Source organism: Drosophila ananassae, chromosome 2R, assembly GCF_017639315.1.
Source record: "Drosophila ananassae strain 14024-0371.13 chromosome 2R, ASM1763931v2, whole genome shotgun sequence".
In the NCBI taxonomy this organism is placed as follows: domain Eukaryota; kingdom Metazoa; phylum Arthropoda; class Insecta; order Diptera; family Drosophilidae; genus Drosophila; species Drosophila ananassae.
The window spans coordinates 5,937,422-5,962,826 of NC_057928.1; the positions used below are offsets into that span (position 1 = coordinate 5,937,422).

At 46.8% G+C, this 25,405-nt stretch overlaps 2 protein-coding genes across 2 annotated transcripts; both read right to left on the minus strand.

The window, feature by feature from the left end:
* Positions 1-827: 827 nt before the first annotated feature.
* LOC6493807 (actin, larval muscle) lies at positions 828-2,959 on the minus strand. The gene is made up of 3 exons (XM_014909056.3): positions 2,890-2,959; positions 1,859-2,819; positions 828-1,415 (listed from the first exon to the last, which is right to left on the minus strand). Exons 2-3 carry the CDS (start codon positions 2,781-2,783, stop codon positions 1,210-1,212), a joined length of 1,131 nt encoding a protein of 376 aa, XP_014764542.1. The 5' UTR covers positions 2,784-2,819; positions 2,890-2,959; the 3' UTR covers positions 828-1,209.
* A 3,282-nt stretch (positions 2,960-6,241) lies between these two features.
* On the minus strand, positions 6,242-22,301 carry LOC6493806 (delta-1-pyrroline-5-carboxylate synthase). The gene is made up of 12 exons (XM_001958438.4): positions 22,089-22,301; positions 12,994-13,158; positions 12,598-12,738; positions 12,415-12,522; positions 12,172-12,339; positions 11,920-12,108; positions 11,666-11,861; positions 10,631-10,872; positions 8,475-8,732; positions 7,764-7,989; positions 7,425-7,703; positions 6,242-6,600 (listed from the first exon to the last, which is right to left on the minus strand). The coding sequence occupies exons 1-12, from the start codon at positions 22,182-22,184 to the stop codon at positions 6,338-6,340; spliced, it is 2,331 nt and encodes a 776-aa protein (XP_001958474.1). The 5' UTR covers positions 22,185-22,301; the 3' UTR covers positions 6,242-6,337.
* Positions 22,302-25,405: the final 3,104 nt, after the last annotated feature.

A 25,405-nucleotide genomic window follows, 5' to 3' on the forward strand; every position in this document is an offset into this window, starting at 1 on the left:
GCGGCACTAATTTCCCCATGTTCCGGCTTCTCGATGGGTGGCGATAGCCACACAACCCGTCCTGACCATTTCAGTGGCCTGTACCGCCAAACATTTGGCTATAAGCCGAATGGCGGCACTAATTTCCCCATGTTCCGGCTTCTCGATGGATGAACCACACTTAGAGCAATGGACCCGAGACAATTGTGCCTGGAAAGTGGTCTAAAAGTGTAATTATGGCAGTCAAAGTGGGTCGAGTGGTGCGACGGTTCTGGAGCCCCGGTGAGATTGCATTGAATATTGTAAAAGAATTAGTGGAGCCTGTCGCCATTTGCATGTGGCCCAAGTCTGATGACTAGTTGCCACATTTACGGGCTCTGGCCATGGCAAGCATTAAACCAATAAACTCGGCAAGACTCCTCTGCTCGGCGAGCAAGACCAAAAGTTTCTCCCCAACTAATTAAGCAACAGTTTTTGGCACCTGGTTTGTGCATAGTTCGCCGAAACCTGAAAACTTTGCAGCCAAAAGTTGAACATAAACATTTATGTTGGCGAGCACGGAAAGTTGCCCAAGTCGGAGCTGGAGTCGAGTTAAGACTGTCACCTCGGCCTGCAGAAGGCAGGAGGTCCTTCCGCCCGCTGAGGCATCATCCACAGATCCATCCGGGTAGGCAAACGGAATGTGACAGACAACCCGAGAAACAGATACTGTGATTGCCTGCCACTCTCGCCAACAATAAGCAATAAGTTTTTGCTGGCCAAGTGCCTGATTGACATTCGGCTAAGTCGAGGTCTAATTAGAAAAGTTTCCCCCAGTCCGTGCCCTGTGACGTTCGAGTTCAGTTCGATTCACATGGGTTATTGGTTTTTATTGCACGTTACAACCGATTGTTTCGAGACTTTTTCGGCATCGACTCTGGGTAGCGAATCAGGCAATGGGAATTCCGAGTCAAATCAAATAAAAATATCAATGGTACGAGTAATAAAAAGAAGGCGTTGCCCGCTCGTTTCTGGTCTTTCTTGTTCTCTTTCTCTTGTTTTCTCTAAATGTTAAAACTTCTTCATCAACTAAATGTAATTTTAAAGATACTTTTCACTGAACTGCGTCCTCGTCCTCGTCCTCGTCCTCGTTCTGGCGGGCAGTGTCTGGGCGAGTGTCTTATGCGAGAGACAAACACCAGGCACGCCGTCGAGGAGATGATGTTGATTCTGGCCAGGATGGTCAAGTGCTTAGAAGCACTTGCGGTGGACGATGCCGGGGCCGGACTCGTCGTACTCCTGCTTCGAGATCCACATCTGCTGGAAGGTGGACAGCGAAGCCAGGATGGAGCCGCCGATCCAGACGGAGTACTTGCGCTCAGGTGGGGCAATGATCTTGATCTTGATGGTCGATGGGGCCAGAGCGGTGATCTCCTTCTGCATACGATCAGCAATACCTGGATGGTTATACAAATTAATTTAATTTCAAATTAATACGAGAATTTGAGAAGATGGGATATAAAGGGATTTACCCTTGTTATTAAATATTTTCTTATTTAATATCTATTTATAGCCGATTTTCCAAATTAAATTTCGTTAGAGAATGAATCTATTTATAAGCTGAGTACCCAATCATTGTTTCTACGACCAGTATTAATTTACATTTCTTCTCTTTTGATCTCTTTATACCAGAGATTTTATGAGAATTAATACCAATTCAATATTCATTTCTCATCCTATTATTTTACGATGTCCTATAGAAGAAATTTCTATACGTTTAAATATCTAATCATAATCATAATTTTTCTTATAAATCAGGAAATTTTCTTATTCCTAATAAGCACTTGTGCTCTAATTAAGTACCAACACGCTGATCCTGTTAATAAAACCAAAGACCCACCTGGATACATGGTGGTACCGCCGGACAGCACATTGTTGGCATAGAGATCCTTGCGGATGTCGACGTCGCACTTCATGATGGACTGGTAGACGGTTTCGTGGATACCGCAGGACTCCATGCCCAGGAACGAGGGCTGGAAGAGGGCCTCCGGGGTGCGGAAACGCTCGTTGCCGATGGTGATCACCTGTCCGTCGGGAAGCTCGTACGACTTCTCCAGAGAGGTGGAAGCAGCAGCGGTGGCCATCTCCTGCTCGAAGTCCAGAGCGACGTAGCAGAGCTTCTCCTTGATGTCGCGAACGATCTCACGCTCGGCGGTGGTGGTGAAGGAGTAGCCGCGCTCGGTGAGGATCTTCATCAGATAGTCGGTCAGATCGCGACCAGCCAGATCCAGACGCAGGATGGCATGGGGCAGGGCGTAGCCCTCATAGATGGGCACGGTGTGGGAGACGCCGTCGCCGGAGTCGAGCACGATGCCGGTGGTACGGCCGGAGGCGTACAGGGAGAGCACGGCCTGGATGGCGACGTACATGGCAGGCGAGTTGAAGGTCTCGAACATGATCTGGGTCATCTTCTCGCGGTTAGCCTTGGGGTTAAGGGGCGCCTCAGTCAGCAGGACGGGATGCTCCTCGGGGGCCACGCGCAGCTCGTTGTAGAAGGTGTGATGCCAGACCTTCTCCATGTCGTCCCAGTTGGTGATGATGCCGTGCTCAATGGGATACTTCAGGGAGAGGATACCTCGCTTGCTCTGAGCCTCATCACCCACATAGCAGTCCTTCTGACCCATGCCCACCATGACGCCCTGGTGACGGGGACGGCCCACGATCGAGGGGAATACGGCGCGGGGCGCATCGTCTCCGGCGAATCCGGCCTTGCACATTCCGGATCCGTTGTCCACCACCAGGGCTGATGCTTCTTCGTCACACATTTTGTTTGGGTTAGGTTCGGCGGTTCGGAGCAATCACTACAAGGATACAGATAGTTATCCTACGGATTCGGTTACGGTTACGGATTGGTGGACAGGCGGCACTCACGACGTGTAAATCCAACAGCGACAGCAATCAGAGTGATTCGTTCTGCGCTCTGTCCACCGCATTTAAATAAGTTCTGTCCCGCTCCCCCCATCTTCACCCCCATCTGCACCCCTATCCCCACCATTCCTCTCCATTCTATGCCCCGGCCCATTCCTAAGCCCCATCCCAGCCCCCATTCCCATTCCCGTGCTCCTGTCCCTATCATGTTGAACAATTGTTCAGCTAGTAACATGTTGATGAATTTCGCGATATGCTACGCTGGCTGGGGATCAGCCGTACACGAGGGGGCGCTCGGGGCGCCGGGGCCGGATACACATCATTTCTATTGGCCCAAAGTGTTTTGATTCCGGGCATTGTGCCTTGCCCAAGACGTTTGATAGTGATCTCGTTAGTGGCCATTTATGTAGAGATTCTATCACAACTAAATAACAAATAAATTTTTATTTGAAATCAATTTTACATGAAATTGTATTTGGTTTTTCACAAGGACTCTTGATGTTAAATATTTTTAACATTATTTTGACAAATTTTTTATTTTATGTTTTTATTTGGAAAGAATACTAACTACCAAACAACTAACTGCCTACACAATTAAATATAAAATTATTTTGAGTTATACTATTTGAATTAAATAAATTGATAATTTTAAGATATCAAGGAACTCTCAGAAATGCCTCAGATATAATAAAATAAAATAATTAATTGTAGAAACTTGTTCGGCTTAAAATTAATTATAAGAAAAGGAACTTACTGGCCCTCCTAAAGAATCAACCTGAAGCTTAAACAATATTAGAGATAACCATTAATACTTATATAACCAATTCCACTGTTATCCATTAGCCCCATTTATTGTTCCCCTTTTTGTTGGCCCTTTGAAACTGGAATTTCGCTCATCCGCCGGCCATTTTCTTTTTCTGCCAATTAATTAACAATTTGGCCGAAAGAAAGCTTTCAGGGTATTCATTTTTCTCCATTCGGCCTGGCCATTTATCATTTAGTTTCATTTAGTTTTCACTAAATTATGTCTAGCTGCCAAGATTGCTATGACTTCGACATAGAGCAGAGAGAAGAAAATAGAGGGAAATATGCGCCAGGACTTGTATAGGCATCTGTTGATGTATTTTTAAGTTTTTATATAAATAAACCCCCGCGAAAGCTGTCGCCGCAGCAGCAGCAAAAACAAGCCGCGAACAATGCATCGCAGTATGCAACTTGTTCTTCCAAGCATCCGCCCCTCCCCCCGTGGGGCGTCCGAAATTTGTGCCAATGCTCTTCGGGCCCACTCTCAGCCCATAGATGGTGTGGCCCAAATGCTGTCACACTCAAAAATGCAGCCAAAGCATTTAGAAGTGATATAAAAGTTGACGACGTCGTGTGGATTTCATTGAAATCAAATTGAAATAAAATAAAATTATTTTGTAGCTTGTATGTACCCGAGGCGAGCTAAAGGGACGCAGTGCAGCGGCGTGCACGGCAGCAGGAGGTGCATTGGGCCAACGGCAATTTTGCGCCTGTCCACCGATATCTTCCGATCTCAACGTGGCATTAGCCACGAGATTAATGCCCACAATCTAAATTCTAATTAAGTGCCCCCCAATCGAGCAGCGACTGCCACGAGTGGATTCCACGGGCGCAAATGGCCAAACTTCTCAACTCCACTCAACTTCCGGAAACTTTCCCGATTGCCTGCCAGCCGTGGGCCACGGACTCTACGTGACTCTTGGCAGGATCAGGTACGGACAGCGTTCACGTATCATTGTCCGCACGCGTCCCGACCAGTTGAAAGAGGTAAAAATTATGTTTCCCAGCTACTGAGTGTGTTGCAGTTTCGGCAGTGCAGATAGATTCGCATTCGAAAGGGTGGCTAAAATAGTTCTGGCCAAAATAATATAAATCTAGAGAGTAGAAATAGTCTTTTAAATAAAAATCCCTTTAAAATGAGTTGAAAAAATTACCTCATTTTAATGGATTAGTAAGTGAAGTATGAACCCTTTTTCAGAGAAACAGGCCTTGAAAATAATGAAAATAGCAAGAAGTTTATAGTTTAAAGAAAGAATCAAAGCAGTTTATTATACGAAGCATATCAAACTTTTTATAGAGTAACAAAAAATAATTCAATCATTAAAACTTGTGTTTTTAAAAATGAATAAGAAACTAAGAACGGGAGAGCCAAAATGCAATTAAGGTGATCAAGTAATGAAATCAAAATCATGTAATACACACAAGTACACATGTGTAATAATAGACTTAAATTATCTCATAAATCAAATAAAATGTATATATATTATTCTGTAGACTATCTATATAGTATCCAATGTAAATCGACAAAAAATGTTAAATGTAGTCATACCTACCACAAACTGTGAACATTCCAAGAAATTATTTCATAGGTTGTTTTATTGCGAGTTAAAAACCTTATTACAAAGTTTTTAATGAACAATTTATTTACAATTACATTTGCAAAGAATTTAAAAAAAGAAGTAAAAAATTTAATATCGCGAATTCGGAGGATGGAACTTATTTCTTTTATGTTTAATAATTGTGAAATAAACAGGATTTCAGGACTTTCATTGTGTCCTGTTACTGTTGAGTCGCCCCCGGCACAGATTTGACTTGAAGTTTCTGGGGGAAATGGTTCCGAAAAAAGTTTGAGCGTTGACAGGACGAAGCACCTTTGGTGCCATGACCATCCCCGGCTGCTCCTGCGAGTCCTTTTTTCATTTTTCCTATGCGGCCAGCACGCAACGTAAAAACTTTCGCCAAAGTAAAGGAGCGCACGATGGAGGAGAGCTCAGCCGAGAGAGCCGAGAAAGTTGCCACGGTGTGCATAAAAATTAAAATACTTGCCACGCGGTTGCATACCAAGTTCGAGATGCTGCACTTTGGGGAGAGAGCCAGAGGTCAAACGGCAGCAAGCAGCAAGCAGCAAGGAGCGAGCAGCCTGCAGAGTTCTGAGGGCAGCGGCTATTCTTAGCTGTACTTCACGTCTCTCGACTAATTTATGATTTGTAATAGAAGTGCGCGCACATTTATAATACTCGACAAAGATTGAAACTTTAAGCGGAATTCTTTCCGCGCTTTTCAGTTTACTTTCCTTTACCAGCTCGCTGCTCTGCGAAACTTTTTAAGCCCGAAACACGGGCTGACAGTTTAAACTACACCCCAGCACAGCACCGCCCCCGGCTACCTTACTTTATTAATTACACAAGTTGTCTCGCCAAATATTTTTCACTCAAATTAATTTCTCCCATGCAGCTGTCATCCGTGGGGCTGGGCTGTCATCGCCCCGCCACTGCCCCACCCCGATCCCTTTTTAATTACCCTTCGCTCAAAATGCACACACAGAATCACGTAGGGTGATGAAACGGGGAAATTGTATTTGGAACAGGGCACTTCGGGATACTACGACTTACAATAAGTGGGACTTAGGTTAGGGGCCAGTCAGGGGCTAGTCCAGGGGCAGGGTCTCGTGCAGCCACGTGCGACGCCCGCCCTCGGCGAAGTCGGCGGCGGCGTGGTCCTCTCCGTTCAGTATCCACTTGGTGGTCAGCAGGCCCTCCACGCCCACCGGTCCGCGGGCGTGGATGCGGGCGGTCGAGATGCCCACCTCGGCGCCAAGGCCGAACCGGAAGCCGTCCGCGAACCGGGAGCTCGCGTTGTGGAACACACAGGCGCTGTCCACGCTCCCCAGGAACTGCTTGGCCGCCGCATCTGCAAATGGAAAGCGGAGAAATGTACAAGTTGCCGGATTGTGGATTTGTGGAATTGTGGAAAATGCGGGCAAGTGTGCAAATGCAAACACGAGCGGCCAAAAGTGTTGAATAAAATTAATTTCCCAAATGATTTAAATTTGTTGTGGCACGATGGGGTGTGTGGAGGTATGTGGGGCACGAGCTGCCCGGCTCCATGCATGCAAAAGTTGCACGCTAAACTTGCCCGACTTGAATTAGGATTCGGGTTTGGTTTTTGGTTGCAAGTTGGAATTGCTGAAGAACTGCATGGTGGCATGGCATTGAGAGCTAAATTGAATTACACGTGGCGGAATGGGACATCCATGCCATTCACGGCACGACACACAAATGCTGGGACTGGGAGTATTAAATGTTGTGCTTCGAATAATGACCGTTTTTTATGCATCTTGAGTATAATTTTTTAAGGCAGGTCTTTATTGCAAGTGGCACTATAACTTTTAGAGTTTAGGGACTTTAAAAAAGGGCATGGAAATTATATTAAAGGTGTCACTTGAATGAAAATACAATTATCTTGAAGTCACTTTGTCTGCTTATTTTCAGTTGGAAGTGATTAGTGGCCAGTGGTCACGCTATTCCCTGATTAATTACCTTCAAGGTAATAGGGACAGTTGGCAAATTAAAGAGAAACCATTTTTAATTGGAAAAGTTACTTTTTTATCCCCTCTGATTGCCGGTGACATAGACCTTTCACCGCTTCAAACCCTGGTGTAGAGGTCACCCTACAATTTTTCAACATCGGTGGCAGAAATCGAAATTAATTTTCAATTTTCCAGCGTTCGTTACCATTTTCCGTAACAATGACATCGGTGTGGCCACTGCCGTACGTATGGATGTGATTAATGGCCTCCTCCAGGCTGGGCACAATCTCGATGCAGCACTCGAGGGCTCCGTACTCGTGCTTCAGGCTCTTGGCCGCCGGAGGGCCAAAGGTCAGCTGCTGGTTTAGACGGGGCCCGGCGTAGATTTTGACGCCCTCACGTTTCAGCATATTGCAGACGTCGGTGAAGATTTCGCCACTCATCAGATCCTCATGAATCAGAAGGGTCTCCATGGCGTTGCAGGCTGTAAGAAAGGAGGGACTTGGATCTAATAATGGTTCGGTCCAGAGGATTTACGACCTACCCGCCGGATAGTCGCACTTGGCGTCCCGAGCGATGTGCAGCGCCTTCTGCAGATCCGCATCCCGGTCGATGTACACGTGGCAGACGCCCTCGGCATGGCCCAGGACTGGGATGTGTAGCGACTGCTGCTGGATGTTGCGGACCAGCTCGGAGGAGCCGCGAGGAATGATCAGGTCGATGTGGTTTTCCATGGACAACAGGTCGCTGATCTCCTCTCGCGTGGAAACCTTGGAAAAATAATAATTATTAATAACTTGGTTGAATCTTTAATTTTAAACTACATTGATTAGACTATAATCATATTTTACAATCCGATTTTACTAAAGTAAAATATAATAAAATAAATAAAATAAAAAAATATAAAAATTGTGAATAAGAGTTTGAAAGTACATGTTCTAATGTGTTTACTTAGTATTGTTTTTTTTTTTTATATTTGGAACATTTTTTTGGTTATTATATACTGTCATAACTATAATAATTGGCTTTCATGATGATTTAATTCGTTTATTTTTTATTTTCAATAGCTATTTTTAAATTGTTCAAATTGAAAATCGCAACAACAAATTCAAATCAGTTGTGGTTCTTTCTAGAATCTCAATTATTAGAGCTTCTTTTTGGGTTCTGTTTACTTGACTTATCTTTTTGAAATAAAACCCTTTTATTGTAGCTGAAATTTTACCTCAAGATTTGTGTATAGTGGAATTGAACTTACCAAGGATACGGCGTGGTCGGCGCCCACGGTGGCCAGTGCCTCCTTGACCAGTTCCATGAGGGCCTTGTTGCTGTGGGCCGCCTCCTTGCCGCCCTTGAGCAGCAGGCCGTTGGCCGAGGCCATCGCCAGGGCGGCCACCTGGGGCAGGGAGTCGGGGCGGGATTCGAAGATGACCAGTAGAACGCCGATGGGGACGGTGACCTGCTTCAGCTCGAGATGATCGGCAAGCCGGGTGCGTCGGAGGACACGACCCACATTCTGAGAAAAGCAGGAAGGAGTCCCAGATGAGAGATAAGGAACAGGGTCGAAAGGGATAAAGAATAATAACAGTCGCCAAGTCAATTCACAAGTCGCATAAATCGCATAACGCATACGCCATGTGGGACAGGGCTATAAAAATAACTCGATATTTATGCGACAGTTTCACCAGCACAGGACACTCCATCCGCCCAACCCCCCCGTTCGATTCCCTGGCGTCCATTTTGAGGCGTTACATAAATCAAGTCGCTCGTCGCGTCGTAATCTTTATTTATTTTTAATGGCCTGCCGTCCAACGCCCCTGCACTTGGATGTGCCACGCCCCCTATCCTTCCTGCATCCCCCTCCTCCTACTATGAGAAATCTCTAGAAAATTGGCTGCAGATAACATAAAGAGGTTGCGGGTTGGTCCGGAATGGCGTGGCCTGAGCTGGAAGGTTGCTGACAGCCGTTGACTGGCCTTGTTTGCATAAAAAGGACCTCCGGCCAGGCGAAGGACTCCTCCTCGCCCGCTTAACCATTACAATCGGCTCGGGCTAAATTTGGTTATACGGTCATTATTATTGACTCTGGCATTGGGGAACGTCAAACTTTAAATTATATTTGCAAGGGGCAATTGGATAAGTCGGGGGCAGAGAGTCCTTAGTTCGGATCATGAAATATGTAAGAAATGTGTAACTTTATGAAGGTCCGAAGCGGAAATTGAAGACTCCGTATGGGGCTCCAATTCCGCTCTCGCTACGTAGTTTGCATTATCTCGTCCCCGAAATCTGGCTATACAGCGGCTCACTAAATAGCCCATTTATTTCGCAATAAAACTTTTCCATATGCCAGACTGTACGCTGTAAATAGTCGGGGTAATTGAAAACTGAAGCACTGATGGAAAACTACCCTGATACCCTCACCCTGGCCCTCAACTAGTGAACTTTTGAGCCCGAAGGTCCGCGGAATTTGTCTGTCGCTCCACAAAAAATCTCAAAAAAATAAGCTGAGACAAAAACAGAAACACTTTCCGTCGTCGGAACGACAGTTATTGAGTGCGTTATGGTTTTTCTGGATTCCCAGTTAGCTCCGTGAGTGGGTTGGCGTTTTTTATGATTTTTTACGCTGCCGCCATTTTGTGTCACAATTTCGCTTGCCATTTTACAATAAACTCATGTCCCCGTCTCGGAGAAAAAAAGTTTGTTGGGCCACAGAAAAAATAAGCAGCATGGAGGAAAACTTTTTGCGTTTCCGCACAATCACATCCAATAAAACGGTTGGCTTGAAAGGGTGGTCGCCCAGCTGAACCCCTACCTTCGGCGATATTCGATCAACTCTGTCTGGTGAGAGGGAGAGGGCAAAGGAGGAGGCACCAAGGACGAAGCGGATGTGGAATGCGGGCTAATGTCACTGGCAAGACAGCAAACGAGACCGCATACAAGGAGCTCGTCTTTTATCTTCCACTTGCTTAGCTGCCTCGTACCCTGCACACCCTGCAGTGGGCATTGCATTCGGGTGTATCAGACCGAGGGGACAACTGGCTCTCAGACAAGCTGGTTAGGTCACTGGTCAGTCGGGAAAGGACCTTTCCGGCTGCTGCAGCTGAGATGCCCTCCCTCGACTGGGGTGTCAATTTTTGTTGAAGTGTAAAATTGCTTGGAGATTTCATAATGCTGTTAAAGCTTTGGAAACTGCACATAGCCTTTGTTGGAGCTCATGAAATGGCCACTTTGCCGGGCCAGACAAATCCCAACGCCGTTCCCTGGGCTAACTCAATTTGGGGCTGACTTTTCGACACTGCAACAAATGCAATTTGCCGAACCTTTCAGGAGGTCAGTTGGACGGGAGCCGTGGGGCCAAGCTGCCGGCTGCTGGGTGACCCCTCCACAAAGTGGCCAGTAATTAAGTTCACTTACCTTGTGACTGTCCTCGGCGATTTGCTTAAGGCCAATGGAGAGGTTCTTCAGCTTGGCGGAGTTGAGGGAGAGCCGCGAAAGCAGTGGCTTGGCCAGTCCGTTCTTCTGGGCCTCGGCCAGGTCCTTGGCGTTGGCCTCCAGGATGAACTTCTCGCGACTCACCAGCAGGTCGGCCAGGGTGTTCACGGCACTGGCCCGCTGTGCGGGGGTCAGAGCCTGCATCTGGCGGCTTCCGGTACGTGCTGGGGGCGAGAGAGACGGTGGATTAGTCGCGTCCAAATCAAGTTGCATCTGCCTAATTAACACGGCACTTTGGCCAGCTGCTGCAAGTTAGTCTCAACAACAACTAAATTACTTTTAAACCGACTAAAAATAACAGCAGCACTCCCACGCAGCTTGAATTCTTTAACCCACTCAAGCGTCAATAAGAAAGTCTCTAAAAATTTGTAAAGACTAGTAAGTAGTACTTCAGGTCTTTAAGATCTTTAAATTAAAATTTATAAAAATTTATAAAAGATTAAGGATGAAAGAATTTTACTTTGGGCAGCCAATGATGTGCGACTTAATTTGGAACCTAAGGACAGCTGGTAAGACATAGTTAGAGCTTCTTTTAACACCGCTGCCTGAGACGGGTTAAGCCCAAACAGATAGCCCGGGATGACCCAGTTTCCCAGCCCAGTCGTTTCCTTTGCTCCGTGTTTAGGTGGAACAAGCCGTAATGGCCATTAGTCTGGTACGGCTACTTGTCATTCGTTGTTAACATCTCGGAACTTTCTCGCCAATGACGAGGAGGAAAAACACCATCCCTCTAGTGGGTGTGGAAGCGGATGATACTGGCAATGGCTTACAGCTTTGTCCTGGATGATTGGCAATCAATGCGGTTGGACATTGCCGAAGAGATGCCCGTCACCGAAACGGCTAATTATGCTTTGCAGCGAAGACCTCTCTGATGCTATCTAAGCCTTTTCCTACTCTACAACTAGCCACATCATTCTCCGTCATTATCCTTTAAGCCACTCCCTGTGGTCCACTCACCGTTCTCGGCCATCACCTCGACGGGAACGGCGTTGGAGCTCTCGGTCGCCTCCGTGAAGAAGGTGCCAACCTTCCGGCCGCCAATTATGGTCTTGATGGCCTTCTCCTGCATGCCGTTGCAGATGACCACACTAACGCCCCGGTCCAGTGCCCAGGTGGCCGCCTTCACCTTTGAGTCCATGCCGCCAGTGCCCACCTGGGAAGGATAAGTTCGTTAGCTGAAAGCGTCGAGGAGGAGAAGAATCGGGGATTGCCTTTGACTTTTTGCCAAACTCGATGCTGTTGCTGTCGTCGCTGGTGTAGGTGTGCATCAGCTTGGCGCCATCCTCCCAGGGCGGCTTATTGTAGATGCCATCGACATCCGACATGAGGATTAGCAGGTCGGCCTGAACCTCGGCAGCCAGCATGGCCGATAAGCTGTCGTTGTCCTTAATAGGAATGCCCTGAAGGGGAAGGATGTGGTAGAGTCAGCGGCTGCTTCACCTGGTCACGTGCATCCCACTTACCCGCCTGGCCCCGCCGGCTGGCTCGTCGTCACGTATGAACATCGGCGGGGAAACGGCGTCGTTGGTATTTATGATGGGCACAATATTCAGGCTAATTAATTCGGAGAGCGTGCAGAAGAGATTGTTGCGTGTCTCCTCGTTGTAGAAGTCCGGCTTGGTCACCAGCACCTGAAACGCAACGAACGCTTCGCTCAAATCTGTGTGTCCCAATTAGGGTAGGCTAGGATTGAGATTTTGACCCACCTGTGCTATCTTGACGCCGTACTGGGCGAACATTGCATCGTAGAGCGACATCAGACCCGACTGACCCACCGCAGCCGCCGCTCGTGGTTCCAGAGTGGCGCCGTCAAACTAATTTCGGGAGTGAAAGGTGGTTAGATCATGGATTAGTGGGCCAAACTTGAATATTCCCGCACAGCTATGTACCTCTTTGCTGTCCTTCGGGTTGAGGGTCTCTCGCATCGACAGCGACATGAGCAGCTCCTGGGCAAGCTTCTGTTTTCCAAAGGCTACCGCTCCACTGGTCACCATCATCACCTCACGTCCCTCCAGGTGACACTCGGCAACCTGCCAAAATAGGTCAATCGAAATGAAAATTAAAAAGTGTTTATTACAATAATTTTTCCATATTTCTCCTTATGAATTTTCTTTAAATTAACAACTTGTGACGCTGACTGGCGGTACAAGATTTTCATACAAAGTTGGTTTTAAGATCTTTAACTTTATAAATATTCAATAAATTCAAAATTAACAAGAAAAATATTTGCCTTGGCATTTAAAGAATGCGGAATAAGGCAAATTTTATATACCCTTTGCTCTCACCTGTTCCACAATAGAAGCCAGACGGCCAAGGGCCAATCCATGATTATCCTCCCGGGTGATGACGGCACTGCCCAGCTTGACCACCAGCCTGCGGGCATACTTGAGCTGGCTGCGCTCCGTGAAGGTGGGATGGGCCTTCTCCAGACGCCGTTCGGGGGACACCAGCTGAAATCAAACAATAAATCGCTGAATCTTATCGCCGTCAATCGAGGAAAACAGAGCAAAGTGAGGTCATAAATTGCGACAGCAGCACTCTAAGCCGCAAAAACAACAAATCGAGGTTCTAATGGCAATCCAATTAATTAAAGAGTCCCAATCGAATGCACCTAATCAGTTTTTAATCAGTAATCGGTAAAACTATAACATAGGGCCCTCTTCCGACACCCTTATTCCAATTTCTAATAATAATTATGTGTGTTAATTGGTTTTTTAGCCAGCGGCGCGTGGCCAATAAGTTTTCGCGTCCAGCGGGGATTGGATAATCAATTCGGGATTATGGCCAATTAAGTTTTGCATTCCGACACCATAAATTATGGACCGGTGTGCTTCAATTAAAATGAGTAAAGTCCTGAACTTAATTGTTTACAACGGTCTACTCCAGGAATCGAAATAGCTTCCGAAAACACAGAGCAGGATGGATTCTGATAAAGTGAAGCTTAAAAAGGGCTTCTGAGAATATATAACCATAGTGCCGGACTTGCCTAACAAGTTTTGCACTTCCAGGGACGGACAGTGGGGAGACGGCCTTTAACGGGTAACCATAGGAAGCATGAAAAGTGAGATAAGATTAGCATGTCGGAAAGATAACTGCCAAGAAAGAGCAGAATTTATTTTCCTACCCCAACAGCTGCAGCTCACCACGCCACCTCATCCGTCCATCAATCAAAAAGTGTTTTTATTTGCTTTCCTTCCTCTGTCTGCCTGCCATTTTTTCCTTTCATTAGGCCGTAGCTCTGATTGCCTTTCAGGCGCAATAACATCAAATCGGGGATTTGATTATTCACATAACTCGCCGCATTTGTCGTGTCAATTTTTTCCTTTCGAAAAATCAACTCAAATTGAGGCGTAAATATTGTGATTTCGTTACATTCGACCGACAACGGCGATGGCGATGGCGATGGCGATGGCGATGGCAAGTGTCAAGTGCAGCTCAATAAAATCGCTAGTCGGCAATCACAACTGCTCCATTTGTTTACTTTGTTTAATTGTTTGGGCGCTCTCGGCCTGTTATCGCAAAGAAACGTTTTATCACTATCGCCAAGAACCCCAAAAACAATGGAATACAAATGTTTTTACGGCTTTTTGTGCCACTCACACGCCCGTAAACCCACACTTTTTCCCCCGGCTCTCGTGGCGTATGCGTGATACCGAATGCAATTAGTCGAAGGTCAGTAGTCGCCCCAGGGCTCAGCCCACGCCTCAGATGCTGTCCAATCGATTTCTGACAGGGTCGTCAGGGGTCTCTTTCCAAAAGGAGTCGTGCCGTCCGTCTGTTTACCGTCTGTGGCCAATGAAATGCGAAGAAACTGGTCTATTTGCGGAACAATTAATGCAGTCATTTGTGTGCTGTGGCTCCAATAAACCATGAAAATAACAACCTTCGTGGCTGACCCATCAGTCGAGGTAAAATTGAGTGTTTTGCTTTCGTTAACTGAAATGCTTTTTTGCTTTTATTTAAATCCTCACCAAATTCTTTTCTTTTAGATATTACGCTTAGCTCAGACGGGTATATGATTTTTTCGACTGCAAGATACCCCGTACTACATATTTATGATTTTAGCCAATCGTATGACACATGAGTATAAACCGAGACACGTTATGGAACACGGTCGTTATAATTGTATGAGTATTTTACAAATAGGCCGTCAGCCAATCGGGTACAACAGGGGGAGAAACGCATGAGCTCATGTGCCGTAACTGTGTACACCGATGGTAGTGCGACTATACTCTCCACGTGAGGGCGGCTGGTAACAGGTCCCGGTTAGGTCATGTCTCTGCCGAGGATGCTGGCTAATTGTAGTCGGGCGGGGAGAAGAAAACTCCCTTCCTCAAATCACCCCAATCCAAGGTGGAACAGCATATGCCGAGGGATGCATGTCCGGGGGATGCACGGACGTTAATATGCGGACTCTGGGGGACCGGCCGACCCCTCAGTTTTAGCCAGGCTTATCATGACAAGCGGGCTATGTCATGATGGACGAACCCCTTCCCGCCTACTCGTGGGTCCAAAAATGAACAACAACAATATAACAAAAAAAACAAACAGTGGAGAACGGAACTCCCTAAGAAAGTCCGAAAATGGGATCTCGGATCCGTCAATCTCCAAGGCAGATAGAGGCCAAAGAGATGCTGGGATGGCGAAGCTCCCCACTGAGGGACAACATCCGGAGGCGAGCGGCGCCGGTGTAGGGGGAGATGCCAAGGCACCGACCCCCAAAACGGGGCTCACTATGGGACCACCGAACGGTGTGGGGGGCAAGATCCCTGAATCGAGCTCCTTTCGCACCGGCGGCAACCCTAAGGAAGGCCCCGGTCCGACGACTGCTGGCCCCCTGCAGCGGAAGGGCTCCTATAAAGACAGGAGGAGAGCGGCCTTCATCCTAATGAGGGCAGACCCATCGGCGGAGTCCAATCCCGATCAGGCCGAAATTATAAAGTGGGCGAGAGAAATCCTGCCTGACTTTCAGCCAGCAAGAGCGGGAGCCAGATTGGACCCAAAAAAGCCGACAGGAGTAGGCGACTCTGCCAAGGAGAGTGCACAGAGTGCGAAAAGGCAGAGGTCGACCGACGGTGGAGCGCCCCTAGCTAAGAAGAAGAAGGTGCAGACACAGAGTAGCAGATCCTTCGCCGAAGTTACCAAGGGCAGGACCATCATTGGGGTCATTGATAATGGCTCCAAAGATGGCCTGATCCCCAAGGAACTTTGGCGTAAGGTAGTAAATGAGCTGCATGGGCGCTTCATGGAGGAGATGCTCAAGAGCGGAGGACCCCCACCGGACTGCGAAGATGCAGGGTGGTACCAGGGTAGCATCAAGGTGATAGCGTGCCAAGATGCGAGGTCTGTAAGCCTCTACAAGCGAATGATAGCGTCGCTTGGGGAGGTTTACCCAGGAGCCAGATTGGAGGCGGTGGACTGGGACAAGATCCCCAGCAAACCGAGGGCCCGCGTATGGCTGACAGAGAAGCCGGCGGACCCTGACACCATTCTGGCCATGCTTAAAATCTGCAATCCCACACTCCCTACGGCGGACTGGAGGGTCGCCAAGGTGGAGGAAGCAGTGGGACTGAGAAGGCAGGTTGTCCTCACTCTTAATGAGGAGACTGCGAAGATCCTGGAGGGTGCCGGTAGCCGTATCAAATACGGGTTCGAGCACGTTGCGGTGAGGATCTACAAGTCGGATGCGAAGAGTAAACCTGGAGGCATCGACTTGGAGATAGACGCACAGGAGCTAGACTCGGGGGAACCGACCGAAGAGGTCCGCCCAGAAGGAATGTCGGATGTGGAGGAGGACATTCTGGAAGGGTACACCTCAGAGGAGAGTGACCTGGCGAGGGCTCTTGGAGGCGTCGGCATGGAGGAGGACTCTTTGCTGGGCTCCGACACCGAGGCGGAGGTTACTGTGGTGGAGAATCTAAAGGATGTCCCTGACATTCCTGCAGATAAACCTCCATCACAGTAAGGTGGCATCCGCCGCCCTCCTGCTCCATCTTGCAGAGGATGGAGCTGACGTGGCCCTCATCCAAGAACCCTGGATCCACGGAGACAGGATTCTCGGTCTGGGGGCGTCGGACTTCAGGCTGTACACAGCCGATGTAACAGGTAAAAAGCGAGCATGCATACTCGCAAAGAAAAGCCTTAATACCTTCTTGCTACCAAATTTCAGCAATGAAGATCACGTAGCCGCATCGATAGAGGGCCCAGACGGCCATCTAAGAATATGCTCGGCATATATGGGTCACGACCACCTAGGACCTCCACCCCATTCGCTACTCAGGCGGCTTGTGGAAGACAGCGAAAGGAAGGACATCGACCTAATAATAGGATGCGATGCCAACGCTCATCACAGTCAGTGGGGAAGCACTGACACAAACGAGAGGGGTGAGTCAATCTTCGATTTTATCCTCAGCTCTAAGCTTTTAGTGGGTAACAGAGGTTCAGAACCCACTTTCGTAGTCAAGAACAGAAGGGAGGTTCTTGATGTCACACTATTCTCGCACTCCCTGGCTGATGCAATCACCAGCTGGAGAGTCCTTGACAAACACTCATTTTCAGACCATCGCTATATTGAGATAGTAGTAAATTTTGAAAACTTCACCAAGCAAGCAGTACGAAATCCTAGGAAGGCTAACTGGGAGCTCTATAAAAATATACTAGATAGATCCTTAGGCGAACCGCCTTCGGAGACCATCGAGACCTATGAGGGGCTTAACGCCATGGTAGACAAGCTTACTGCGACTAGTGCAAAGGCTTACCACAAGGCCTGCCCCAAAAAAAGGATAGGTAGCAACAGATCGAAGAAGCCTCCGTGGTGGACCTCGTCTTTAGCCCCTTACAAAAAAAATGCACGTAGGGCCTTCAACCACGCGCACCGTACCAACACAGACGAGGCGTGGGAAACCTATAAAGCTGAACTTAGGCAATATAACAAAGAATTGCGCAAGGCAAAGAGGGTTGCCTGGGCCAATTTCTGCACCAACATTCAGGAGACATCAGAGGCCGCCCGCCTAAGAAAGATTCTCTCTACTACAGCCCCCATCGCAGGTTACATTAAGAACACGGAGGGGTGCTGGACAACCTCAAGCCTGGAAACCCTGGAGACCCTTATCAACGCACACTTCCCGGGTTGCTCTTCGGAAGGAACAACCCAGGTGATGCGTAGCCAGGGTCATCAGGGCGCGCTCAACTACCTACTTAGTGACAGAAACCTGAAATGGGCAATGGACAGTTTTAAACCCTTCAAATCTCCGGGACCGGACGGTATTCTACCAGCTCAGTTATCCAGAGCCGGTATTAACCTAAGGAAATGGATTAAGAAAATCTTCAGCACAGTCTTCACTACTGGTATGATACCAAAGGCATGGCTGTGCACGAAGGTTGTATTCATACCCAAGGCGGGGAAACCATCCCACTGCACCCCCAAGGACTTCAGACCTATAAGTCTGTCTTCCTTTCTCCTTAAAACGATGGAAAGACTCTTAAGTCTCCATCTACAACTTAGCATTAACCCAAATGACATCTCATGCTCTCAGCATGCCTACAAAAGGGGCAGATCAACAGAAACAGCCCTGCACGATATCACTATGATCGCCGAACGAGCGATTAATTTTAAGGAATACGCACTTGTGGCTTTTCTAGACATAGAAGGGGCCTTCAATAACATCCTACCGTGCTCAATAATCGACGCACTGACGGGACTTGGAATAGACAATCGATCAACTCACCTAATACGGCAGATCCTGGTTAACAGGAGTGTCGAGGCAACACTTGGAGGTTCGACTATTCGAAGATACGTCAAGAGGGGCACCCCACAAGGAGGTGTACTCTCACCACTACTCTGGAACGTGGCGGTTAACAGCCTACTACGTTCCTTAGAGGGTGGCGGATGTAAGATCATTGCGTACGCGGACGATGTTGCTATTGCCTTCGTGGGGAAATTCCCACAGACGCTATGCGACCTAATGACAGGGAAGCTCGAAGTTCTGTCGGCCTGGGCGCAAAAGAACGGGCTGGGAGTCAACCCATCCAAGACAGAGCTCGTGCTGTTCACCAGGAAGTACAAAATACCTAACTTAAGACTTCCGAAGCTCCTAGGAGAAACACTAACACTTAGTGATAGTGCGAAGTACCTAGGTATCACACTAGACAGGAAACTGGACTGGAAGTTGAACACCGCTGAAAGGACTAAAAAAGCGGCAATAGCACTCTATACCTGCCGCAAGGCGGTAGGCCTGAAATGGGGAATGTCCCCGAAGATGGTCAGATGGTTATACACAGCGATCATCAGACCAATTCTATTCTATGGTGTTGTTGTCTGGTGGCCCGCCCTAGACAACTCCTCATGCAGGGAAAAGTTCAGGAAGATGCAGCGCATGGCGGAAGTCTGTATGACAGGCAGTCTACGCACTACGCCTAGTGATGCCCTAGACACTATACTTGACCTACTACCAGTTGAACTGATGGGGGTAAAGACAGCTACTCTGGCAGCAATAAGACTGCGGGAGGCAAACCTATGGAGCAAAAATAGTTTCGGTCATACCAGACTGGACCTACAACACTTCATGCCTGAGGGGGGTACGGATTACTGTGTGCCCGTCGACCAACCCACTACTAACTACAAAGTCTTAATCCCCTCGAGGGAGGAATGGGAAGCCCGGATACCGGGACCGGAGGGCTCCATTCATATCTATACAGATGGATCAAAACTTAACGGCCAGGTGGGAGGCGGTTATTTTTGCGAGCATCTGAGCCTAAAGGAGTCCTTCAGACTCCCTGACCACTGCAGTGTGTTCCAGGCTGAAGTAGTAGCCATTAAGGAAGCACTTGAATCCCCAGCTCTAAGGGGAAATCGGGGTACAATATGTATCTTCTCAGATAGTCAAGCAGCGCTCAAGGCACTTGACGGATTCGCATCCAACTCCAGGACAGTCAATGACTGTCGCAGATCTCTCAACGAGATGGCTGAACAGCTTGACATCTACCTCATCTGGGTTCCCGGTCACAGGGACCACGAGGGAAACTGCGCTGCAGATGAACTAGCTAGGGCAGGGACTACCAACCCTCTCCTACCGGAGAAAGAACTTGTAGGCATACCCTTGGCTACTTGCAGGCTAAAGTGCAGGGAGTTTTTCGACCTGGCAGCCAATAGGAAATGGAATAATCTCCAGACCTGTAAAACATCACGTTTGATCTGGCCGACACGCTCTCAGAAAAGATCGGCGAGACTCATTGCTCTGACTAGACCGGAATGCAGCCTAGCGATTGGGGCAATCACTGGGCACTGGCTAATAGGCGAGCACGCGGCCAGGCTTGCAGTCCCTCACAATGATTTCTGCAGGAGCTGCAGGGATGAAGAGGAGGTAGAATCGGTATCGCACCTCTTATGCCACTGCCCGGCACTTGGACGCAGCAGGCTCAAACACTTTGGGTCCCAAGAACTCTCGGACCTTAGCGATCTCTCAGAGATCTCTCCACGCGGACTGGTCGCCTTCATAAAAAAAGCAGGCTGGGACCATGGGCCGCCATAGGAAGTCTAGGCATTTATACGCACCCTGGTAGACAGGAAGGGGGGGGGTAGCATCTCGGTGAAACCCTTGCTCCAGCGGCAGCACAAGGAGCCCTTGCGGCTCAAGTGGAAGTGAGGGGGTGTTCTATGACCCCCTTGCATCACCGCCCTAACCTAACCTAACCTATTTTACAAATTGTTCAGCGTTATTAAGTGTTGAAGATATCTAGGCTTGCTCGTATGTGTCCACACATCAAATCAATAAGTATAGGTATGACATACTATTACTTTAAAGATAGCCTTTCATTCTTGTGGTATTGTTGTTTTATAACGTCATGGCTTTTGTTCCGCCAGGTACCGGGTATTGTGTTGTCGGTTTCCCTTGCCCTTGCCCCCCAGCTGGCCCGCATGTTCCGATGTTTTTTAAGACTTGCCTCGCACACGCACAGCTCGAATAAAAAAGCAGTCGGGACCGAGACCAAGACCAAAGGCGCCATAACTGCCAACACGTGTCAAAATGAAGTGAGTCAATGGGGTGGTGGGGCGGTGGTTTAGCTGGCTGGCGGGGGTTGAAGGGCACAAGCGGCCCTGACCTAGGCGAATCGTTTTGAGTGTCAAAGGCTGGGCCCAATGTCGGACATATGCAAATGCAGAGGGAAGGATGGCTAGGGCACAGTCCTTGCTCGAGGCCATCAGGGCAGTTGGGCAAATGATGTTGCATATTTAAAGGGGTTTGAAGTTTATTGTACGGCAACCCCTTCCCCGAACACAATATTTACACTTTTAGAATTTATTTGAACACGTTTTTCGATTGCCGACCCAGCGGACAGCTGTCAAGCTGTGAAAACATTCTATCAGCCTGTCTGGTGTGCATGTTATTGGAAATCAAGACGAAACTGTATATGATTTACAGCCCGGGCCGAGAGTCTTTCGATCGATTCGCATTCAATTAGCCGGACCCCCGTTTTGATGGCCCATTTGCCCAGTTTATGGCTCCGGATGGGTTTCGGGGTAACCCTTCCAAGCTGTTGTTGTTTATGTATTAGTTTATATGTGCAATGGCCCATTGGCGATAGTGTTTTGTTGCGTCGATTGGTCTGATTAGGCCCAAGTGCCGGGGAAACTTTCCAGTAAGGTATCCCAATCGACGCAGCTGTTGAAAGGCTTGCGCAATCAAAACAAAGCACTATACTGGGAAGGGCCCCCACGGAGGCTCACCGCCCTCCTGGCTAACGGACGTATGTCTCACTGGGTCATGGGATCCAGAAACCCCGAGACAATGGCTTCACGCTCGCACGTCATGCTACGTCTCGGGGTGCTACAATTTTCCCCTTCGCTGAAATCGACTTTAATCTCCGCTTATCGGTCAACAGTCTGCCGATTTCTTAATGTCATCAGAGATTGACGGGCGGCGTTTTAAAATATGGGCAATATTATTGACGAATATGTGTGCTCATTAGAGTAGACTTTTATGGGGTAAAATAAAAAAACAAATAAAATTTTTCCTTGGTAACCCAGAAACTTCGTATTTTGGAGGCTTCCTCATTCATCTGGTTTTGACTGATTATAACTTTACTTCGAAAAATTGCACTAGCCCGTGTAATAAGCCTTTTGAAAACCAATTCAGATGGATAAAGGTAGGCGAATTTCTCCCCGAAACACAAAACAAAAACTCATCTTCCCTGATCCGGTTCCGTACCGGTTCGGGCTTTGGTTCATTGAATTTGTTGACCTGAGCACAAAGAACTGATAATAAACCAAATGTCTGTTGTCACTATCGCACGGCAGACTCGGACTTTGCATCCCAGAGCATTCCCATCGAAGTCCACTGGAATCACTGCACCGTTCACTCGTTATATAAACCACACTCACTGGCTGCCTGGGTCCGTGCGAGCTGACCGCTCGCCAGGCGTTGCTGGAGAAGCTGTTGCGCAGGCTCTGGGCCAGGCTAAAGCTGTTGCGCAGCATTTTCTCGCTGGGCTGTTGGGAATCCTTGTCGCAGGATGCTGTTGGGAGAGTGCGCTGAAGTTCGAGGAACGCGAATAGAACCGCACCGCAAAGCCCGACAAGTTGTACTGAGTCTACCCATCAGTCGGCCGCTGGTCTTTGTCGCGATAATGCGGCGCAAACATGTGTAATTGTAAACGCTCATTGCGATTGCGATTAAAATTTGGTGTGATGTGAGTGGCGGCCTCTCGGCAATCCTTATCAGTGAGAGCTTCTGGGGCACTCCGAGCCACCCGGATTGTGTCAAACATTCGGGCAGGGAGAGTTCTCCCCTGGCAGAGTGGGTGCTCGGCCTTATCAAGTGGGGCAGTGGACGGGAAGAAGAGCTTATCTAGCGGCCGCTTGTTTGCTGGGCCATTGGGCCGAGCATTTGATCGGTTAGCCATAATATTGTCTTTGTTGCAGTCTTTGGTGGGACTACACTTTGTATCCTAGTTTTACGGCTAGGAAATAAAAATTGTAGTTAATTTGTTATGCCTTTTAGAGAAAAATTTCATTTTTTTATTATTCATTGGAATGTATTTCTTATAAAGACCAATATACATATGTATATATGCATGTGTATATCTTTAATAATATGTTTTACTCATAAATATATGAAATTGTATTTAAAATATTAATATCAAGCAATACCTTCCAAGCAATAGGACCTTGCATTTTAGTGCTCATAAAAAACAAGAAAGAAAGTTGATATACCCTTCTAGTTAAGTAACAGCGTATATTATTAGATATATATCGGATCGTATATAGTTGGCCGATTCTTATGAAAATGTCACTATCAAATCAATTTTCTAATGAACATTTTGGAAACTGCCCCAAGCTTCTTTAAAAACAAGAATGGATATATAACTGTATCCTATATACAGCTATAGTATATAGTCGACCCATATCCTATGCTATATATAGTATAGTCTTACGTGCAAAAAAAGGATGTCTGCAAAGTTTAAAATTTATTAAAACTAAGAGACTAGTTCGAGGTGAAACAGACAGACAAAGAATGATAAAGATTGCAAACTTTTATAATTCCAGTTTTTCTTGTTGTTGTTTGCTATAACAAAACCTTGTAATTTTTCCATTTTTCATATTTCTGTTTCATTCGATGAGATTACATGTACTGAGTATACTAAAAAAAATTCAAGTTTTAGATACGATGGAGGAAAGTTTTTAAAACTAGGTTTTGTTAAAGTTTAAACTTTAAAAAATGCATACTCAGCGCTCGAATAGCTCCACATTTTAACTGCTGTATTTAAAACTACTTAATTTTCAAAAATCTATTGTTTAAAATAAGGTGGTTTGTTTTAAATGGCCTCGCGATGGCCTCCAAGAGTAAAATTTCAAATATTTTTAAGTTTAAAAATATTCTAAAAATAATCTGTACAATGCAATGATTTTAACAATTTTTAAATTAATTTTTTTTTATCAATTTTAAAAAAAATTGTTTCTATATTATCTATTTTGTAAACAATTCTCCCAAGCTACTTGCCATAAATACACAAAAATAAATTAATAAATTGTCATAAACAAATAAAAATGTTATGATATTGGTGGGGGACTTGAAATCGACAAAACAGTGATTACGTAACAGATGGACATCCCCTAGATACTAAATTCCAAATCAGAAAGGCGACTACCGAAAGCAATCTGATGACTGGATTCTAAGAAGTTCCAGAAAAATTTACCTGTGACTCTTCTGATCTTGTTCCAAAATTTCCGTATGTACATTATGTGCAAATGTTAGGTTTATTAAATTAAAAATAAAACTCTAGAATCCAGGTTAAAAAATATAAGCATTAGCCTACCTCAATGATTTAAGTTTGAAAATAAATGTTCCTTTCCATTTTAAATCACTAAGTTGTCCCTTTTCACTAGAACTGATAATTGCCACCAAACAACAATACTCATTAAGTTCACTCGATGCAATCATTCATCAAAAGCCCTTCAATTTAAAGTACTTCAACGAGTTCAAAAATGCAATAATTCCTGGAGTATCACCTTTCAAACACTGTTGGCCACTGCAATTGTACAGTCCTTGGCTGGAGTAGCGGAAAAATAATCATAAATAACGGCAGTTGCAAAAATTAATTAACTGCTGAAAATTCCAACTTGTTTATTTGAATGGACTTTCAAAACCCCCGATGCATTCCCTGGCGCTCCCGGCCGCCCGATGACATACTGAGAATTCCAACGGCTGCATAATCAGCGCATATTGTCATCCAATATCCTGCAGCTTTCATTTAATTATTTTCACAAAACAGCAAAAATTGAGCGGGGTGAAGACTCGGGAATGACCTGTAAACGGAAAACTTTTCAGGGGAGGGAGAGTTGCCCTCGAAACTGGCTCGATGAGTTGAACATATCCTGCATGGATCCTGGCAACCGACAAAAACAAGCCATGACAAAAAGCAGGACCGACACCAGGACACTGAATTATTTTCATAATTAAATGACATTAAAAAGTTTTGTTGCCGCTTTGTTGCAGTTTGCAGCTTTCAGTTCCAGTGCCATGCCATCCCATCCCGCAGCTGCTCATCCTTTGGCGTATTGTCCTGGATTGCAATGCATAGAAAAGCCATAAAATACAATACCAAATGGCAACAGGCCTCGGGAGAGGCGGTCTACTGGCCGGGTTGGGTCTGGTTTGGTATCGGTCTACTTTGGGCGGGACTGTCCGGGTCAGATAAGTGCAAAATTATGTCCCGGCCATTCCCGCCGTCCTACAAAAACCGGCACAAGTTTTTCAATTGAATTCTGTTCTTGTTTATGGCTGGATTTTGCCAGTTTCCGTTTCACTTTGTTTTGTTCGAATGGTGGTAGCAGCCAGCAGGTCGCAAGGAGCGAAATGCAAATGCGAAATTTATATGCCTCCAAGACCAGAGGGCAGCGGACGAGGCGGCTGCTAGGAATGCCACGCACTTGCCAAGTAGGCCACTGCCCGGAACAGTGACCAAGTTTTTCTTCCCGAAAGTAATCGAATGGGGTGCAAAGGCAAGAACCCACTGGGCTCTGAAATTGTTTCCAGTTTTTGTAATGGTTTCATCTGCCCGAATGCACTTTCGGGCTGTGCATCAAAGGGTTACCGTTGATTGGTACCTGCAATCCTGTTCTACATACCCTACCTTTAAATAATATGAGTTTCGGCAAAGTTCTGACTCGCCAAGCCCCAAACTAACCACCCATCGAGT